Consider the following 6,704-nt stretch of genomic DNA (forward strand, 5'->3'; position numbering starts at 1 on the left):
TGATAAGCTAAGTAGTTTAAAACATGTTGTTAAGAACAAACTTACAGCCGTAATGGAGTGGAATTACTCTGGCACCTAAATGCAGCACCATCTAGGCGGAAACGGGCGGAAAGCGGCTCTATAAAGAGCGTTCCAATACTTTAATGGCAACCTACGTGCAAACAGAATCGTGGCTAAAATATGTGTGCAACAGATATAGTCATCAGATATGCTTGATGTTTAATAACATACATTTTTAAACTAAGACAAATACAAGTCTCTTGCCGGGTCATTGTCCAGTTTCCGAAATGGATATACGAAGTGAGTACATATACAGAAGCGGAATGGGGCCACAAACCATCCTGATCACAGAGACATGACAATAACACCAAACCCTATTTCCGGTGTTAGTAAAACCTTCTTACTAGTAGAATGTTGGTATACTTTTTTGACAATACAAATTAGCTAAAAAAAAAAAAAAAAGCGTGATAATGACTTAGTAGACATGTATTTCATCGTATACTAATGGTCATACTGGACTCACATTTGCGCTTTTAATTTGAAGGAAAACTCTTCTTCACTCTAACCATTGCTAACTCTCGGTAACTTGAAACAACTTGTCGCCGCCATCACTGTGGACAAACCGCAGGATTACACAAAGGTAACGTTAAGAGCACCGGCTGCGTGTGTATGATCGGCTATTATTAGGCTGAACCCGCCAACAGAGTATCATTTATTCTCTGTAAAACTGCCTGTCTGTGATGTCAGTAATATGGTTCTAACCAGAGGCGTGCACAGACTTGAAGGGAAGGGGCGACAAAAGCAAGGGCACATAGAGGTTTTTAGCACATGTTTTGGCTCCTAGAGGACACTTTAACACATGTTTTAGCCTCGAGAGGACACTTTAACACACGTTTCGGCTCCTAGAGGACACTTAAGCACACGTCTTAGCTCCTAGAGGGCACTTTAACACACGTTTAGACTCCTAGAGGACACTTAAGCACGCGTATTGGCTCCTACACTTCAGCACACGTTTTGGCTCTTAGAGGACTCTTGAGCACACGTTTTGGCGCCAAGGGGGCATTTTAGCACACATTTAGGCTCCTAGAGGACACTTTAGCACACGTTTAGGCTCCTAGAGGACACTTAAGCACACGTTTTGGCTCCTACACTTTAGCACATGTTTAGGTTCCTATAGGGCACTTTAACGCACGTTTTGGCTCCTAGAGGACACTTTAACACACGTTTAGGTTCCTAGAGGACGTTTTAGCACACGTTTTGGCTCCTAGAGGGCACTTTAACACACGTTTAGGTTCCTAGAGGACACTTTAGCACACGTTTAGGCTCCTGGAGGGCACTTTGACACACACTTAGGCTCCTAGAGGACACTTTAGCACACGTTTAGGCTCCTAGAGGACACTTTAGCACACATTTAGGTGCCTAGAGGACACTTTAACACACGTTTAGGTGAGGACACTTTAGCACATGTTTGGGTTGCTAGAGGACACTTTAGCACACATTTAGGCTCCTAGAGGGCACTTTAACACACGTTTAGGCTCATCGAGGGCACTTTAGCACACGTTTAGGTACCTAGAGGACACATAAGCACGCGTTTTGGCTCCTACACTTAGCACACGTTTTGGCTCCTAGAGGGCACTTTAACACGTCTTGGCTCCTGGAGGACACTTTAGCACACGTTTTGGCTCCTAGAGGACACTTTAGCACACATTTGGGTTCCTAGAGGACACTTAAGTACACGTTTAGGCTCCTAGAGGGCACTCTAGCACATGTTTAGGCTCGTAGAGGGCACTTTAGAACATGTTTTGGCTCCTATAGGACACTTTAGCACACGTTTTGGCTCCTACATTTTAGCACACGTTTTGGCTCCTAGAGGGCACTTTAGCACATGTTTTGGCTCCTATAGGACACTTAAGCACACGTTTTGGCTCCTGGAGGGCACTTTGACACACACTTAGGCTCCTAGAGGACACTTTAGCACACGTTTAGGCTCCTAGAGGACACTTTAGCACACATTTAGGTGCCTAGAGGACACTTTAACACACGTTTAGGTGAGGACACTTTAGCACACGTTTGGGTTCTTAGAGAGCACCTTAGCACATGTTTGGGTTGCTAGAGGACACTTTAGCACACATTTAGGCTCCTAGAGGGCACTTTAACACACGTTTAGGCTCATCGAGGGCACTTTAGCACACGTTTAGGTACCTAGAGGACACATAACCACGCGTTTTGGCTCCTACACTTAGCACACGTTTTGGCTCCTAGAGGGCACTTTAACACGTCTTGGCTCCTGGAGGACACTTTAGCACACGTTTTGGCTCCTAGAGGACACTTGAGCACACATTTGGGTTCCTAGAGGACACTTAAGTACACGTTTAGGCTCCTAGAGGGCACTCTAGCACATGTTTAGGCTCGTAGAGGGCACTTTAGAACATGTTTTGGCTCCTATAGGACACTTTAGCACACGTTTTGGCTCCTATAGGACACTTTAGCACACGTTTTGGCTCCTACATTTTAGCACACGTTTTGGCTCCTAGAGGGCACTTTGGCACATGTTTTGGCTCCTATAGGACACTTAAGCACACGTTTATGCTCCTACACTTTAGCACACGTTTAGGCTCCTAGAGGGTACTTTAGCACACATTAAGGCTCCTAGAGGACACTTTAGCACACGTTTGGGTTCCTAGAGATCACTTTAACACGTTTTGGCGCCTAAAGGACACTTTAGCACACGTTTAGGCTCCTAGAGGGCACTTTAGCACACGTTTAGGCTCATAGAGAGCACTTTAGCACATGTTTTGGTTCTTAGAGGACACTTAAGCACACGTTTAGGCTCCTAGAGGACACTTTAACACACGTTTTGGCTCCTACACTTTAGCCCACGTTTTGGCTCCTAGAGGACACTTTAGCACACATTTTGGCTCCTAGAGGGCACTTTAACACACACTTAGGCTCCTAGAGGACACTTGAGCACACGTTTGGGTTCCTAAAGGACACTTTAGCACATGTTTAGGCTCCTAGAGGACACCTTACTACACGTTTAGGCTAGAGGACACTTTAGCACACGTTTGGGTTCCTAGACAGCACTTTAGCACATGTTTTGGCTCCTAGAGGACAATTTAGCACATGTTTAGGCTCATAGAGGGCACTTAAGCACACGTTTAGGCTCATAGAGGGCACTTTAGCACATTTTTTGGCTCCTAGAGGACACTTTATAACACGTTTTGGTTCCTAGAGGACAATTTAGCACACTTTTAGGCTCCTAGAGGGCACTTTAGCACGTTATGGCTCCTATAGAACACTAACACACGTTTAGGCCCCCAGAGGGCACTTGAACATGTTTAGGCTCCTGGAGGGCACTTTAGCACATGCTTTGGCTTCTATAGGACACTTAAGCACACGTTTAGGCTCCTAGAGGGCGCTTTAGCACATGTTCTGGCTACTATAGGACACTTTAGCACACGTTTAGGCTTCTAGAGGGCACTTTAGCACACGTTTAGGCTCCTAGAGGGCGCTTTAGCACATGTTCTGGCTACTATAGGACACTTTAGCACACGTTTAGGCTTCTAGAGGGCACTTTAGCACACGTTTAGGCTCCTAGAGGGCACTTTACCACGCCAGTGGTTCTAACTTACAATTAAGTCACAATGTCATGTTAAGTCAACGCTCATTAGTAACGTTATTCTACAATGGCTCAACTGTGGTGTGTGTTTTCTTTCTAGCTCCCATGTTGATGTTGTGATGGAGGATCCAATTAGCATGGTCAATGTTTGCCTGACGGAACAGTGGAGAAGCACAGTTTGAAAATACAAACATGCATCGACATACTCGGAGCACACTGACTCCATGGGTAGAGAGTCTGATCCTGAACTATGGCAGCGAGGAGGGCGGCAGCAGCAGCAGCAGTGGGCGGCTGAAGGCTCATGTCATCGGAGTGGGTCAGATGTCTCAGTCCCAGGCTCAGGGCTCGGAGGGCCCCACAGGGCTGCTTTTCCTGTCCGACGGCGTGCTCCAGATCCCTGCTATTCTCGCAGCACCGGCCTGGGAGCATCTTCAGGAGCAGGAGGATCGCGAGTGTTTCACCAGCCTGGTCAACACCACAGTGTGGATTCGGGATTACCGGCTACAGTTCCACATGACCCTCGAACAGACTAAATGCAGATTCTTCCTATCAGTTGGAGAGCTGGCTACGACTGCAGCCGGTCCAGTTAAACACAACACCCCTTGCAGTACGACACAGCCCTCCATCAGGCTGAAGATCTGTAAGACATGGAGGGCCCTGCTGGGACAGGAGACCCAGAACTCTCAGAAGAGTCAGTGTGGGTTTGATCTGTCAGAGCTGCTGGGAGAGTGGAGGCATGACTGTCTGCAGTCTGTGCTGGAGGACGTTCGGCAGAGGCTGATGGTAGCAAGCAGGCGTCCTATGAGCTTGGAGCCCTCCACCTCAACTCACAACTCATCACCGACCCACCCAGACACATTCACTGCCACCAGCTGGGATGTCGACAGGGTCAGTTATAAGGGAGTGAAATGTTTCAGTGTCCCCATAAAGTATCTTCTCATCCCAGAGGAAATTGCTCAGCAGCTGCAAACACCACAGAATGTTGGATGCCGAACAACAAGTGGACTTTCTGCTGTCTCTGAGAACCGAAAGACCACACTGTTTTCTGTTGATGATGCAGAGTGGCGAATAGCTGTGCCAGCAGTTGCACCGAGAGATCAAGACACCAATGAGAATTCTCCTCATCCCGTGGAAGATAGCACGCTACATGAGGACATAGTCACAACAACGATTGATAGTGACATCGAGCCTTTATCCAACCCGTGGGACATTTTTCCTCCCCCATGTGTCAATTCATCATCCTCTGATGCATCCCCAGAAGAAACGCTAACCCAGTCACTGCACAATCCCACCGCTGCTGAATCCAAGTCTAATCGTTCTGTGATCTTAACCAGCACGCAACTTCCTGTCGAAAGCTGGAAGGAATCCTGGCACACATTAGAGCCCAGCAAAGAAGAGCACAGCTGCCTCCCGCCGTACCAGAGACTGCCAATCTCACCTAGCCTCCCTGCCACGGCCGGATCCAGACGGTCGAACCTGTTGCCTGCCACAGACGAACACCGCACCGACGCAGCGCGACAAAATCTTCCGGCTTCAGACCAAGAAAGCCAGGTTTTGGTAAAAGACATGGAGGGGACTGTTGAGAGAAAATATAGAAAGGCAAAGAGAAAGAGAAGTGGGCCCACACCAGAAGCACTAACCACATTAGCGGAGGAGGAAGAGGAGCAAGCTCAGATCAGTGGGAGCCCTCCATCTTGGCTCTTTGACACCCAGGCTCCAGAGCCAAATGAGGGCAGCAGTCACAAACAGGGTCACACTGTAGGGATTGTACTGAGAAAGAGTCCCGCTGTTCACAGTGATGGTAGGCCGTTCTCTTACTCTTACCAACGCTCTGGACAGAATCTGCAGGATTTCAGTCATTTCAAAGTGTCAGAGTCCTTGCTGCACTGGGCAGTGAAATATCTTGTTGTTCCAAAGCAAACAGATAATCCACACAACACATCACTGACCTCCAATCAAACATCAGCTGACAAGACTGTCAGTCTGACTTTAGGTTCAGATTGTTGAAAGACAGTGAAGCTGACTCGTCAATGTGTCAGTTGTTTTCAGCTTGTTGTATATTCCAGTCTCCCCTGATGTAGTGCTGGTAATGTTCCAGAGCAGCATCTTCTGTACAGTATGTTTGAAGCACTCAGTAAAAAGTCTATAGTTTGTAAAATAAAAAATAAAAAAATATTTGTACATGTTCACTGTGAAAAGTTTGTCCAGCTTGAATAGAACAGTTTCTTTGCTGTTGTTGCCAAACTAGAATGCTTAAAAAATAGGGATGGGAATTGATACCAGTGCCAGTATCTATTCTGCTTATCAGTCTATTCTTTATCCATTCTCTTATATTATTCTCCTGACCAACTGTCAGTGTGGGGGAAGAAAAGGAAGCCCATATGGACAGAAGTTTCAGTAGCACATTACTGGTGTTTCCAGCCTCACTTCAAATGCTCATGTTACAGACATCACAAGTTGCACTCTTGTCATCTCTCTTGGGGAAAGGAAGCCACGCTTTGGACCGTGTCTTCCCCTCCATCATGACTCCATCTTGTTGCAAGTTCCAGCTCAGAGGCATAGGATGAAGATTCCAATTTGTTCTCAACTGGAACTGGTTGTACATTCCCATCCCTATAAAGTGTTCACTCTAGGTCCGCTCAGCAGCCTTTTCTGTGGCTTTCAGACGCATCTTTCAGTGTTTCTCAGATGTTTCCTCACCTGAAAACTAGCAACATTTGTTGAAAGCTTGATGAGCTGTTCACTGAACTTGAACAAAATGTTTAAAGTGGCATTTCATCATCTTTTGGCAACTTGGGGCCGTTATTAAGATCATATGGCATATACCAAACAGATGCCTACACAACCAGTTAGTTGCTAACTTTTTCTGTTCAATGGCTGATACATTTTTGAGCTGGAATGAAAATACAGGGTTCCTAGTCTGGAAAATAATGGAATTTAATTAGAGTCATTTCCAGGTCTGGATAAGTTTGGAAAAAGGGAAAAGAGTTTGTGTTGTTTCCAGACTATTCTCTCACTTTCTACAATAAAATATAGTAATATAAACAAGTTTACTAATGAAACATAGTCGACCTGTAGAGGATAT

The 6,704-nt window shown here is 46.2% G+C and overlaps 1 protein-coding gene across 1 annotated transcript; it reads left to right on the top strand.

The window, feature by feature from the left end:
- Positions 1-588: 588 nt before the first annotated feature.
- Positions 589-5,688, top strand: acd (ACD shelterin complex subunit and telomerase recruitment factor). The gene is made up of 2 exons (XM_083917009.1): positions 589-640; positions 3,720-5,688. The coding sequence occupies exon 2, from the start codon at positions 3,812-3,814 to the stop codon at positions 5,624-5,626; it is 1,815 nt and encodes a 604-aa protein (XP_083773135.1). The 5' UTR covers positions 589-640; positions 3,720-3,811; the 3' UTR covers positions 5,627-5,688.
- Positions 5,689-6,704: the final 1,016 nt, after the last annotated feature.

Source organism: Echiichthys vipera, assembly GCF_963691815.1.
Source record: "Echiichthys vipera genome assembly, chromosome: 7".
Lineage (NCBI taxonomy): Eukaryota > Metazoa > Chordata > Actinopteri > Perciformes > Trachinidae > Echiichthys > Echiichthys vipera.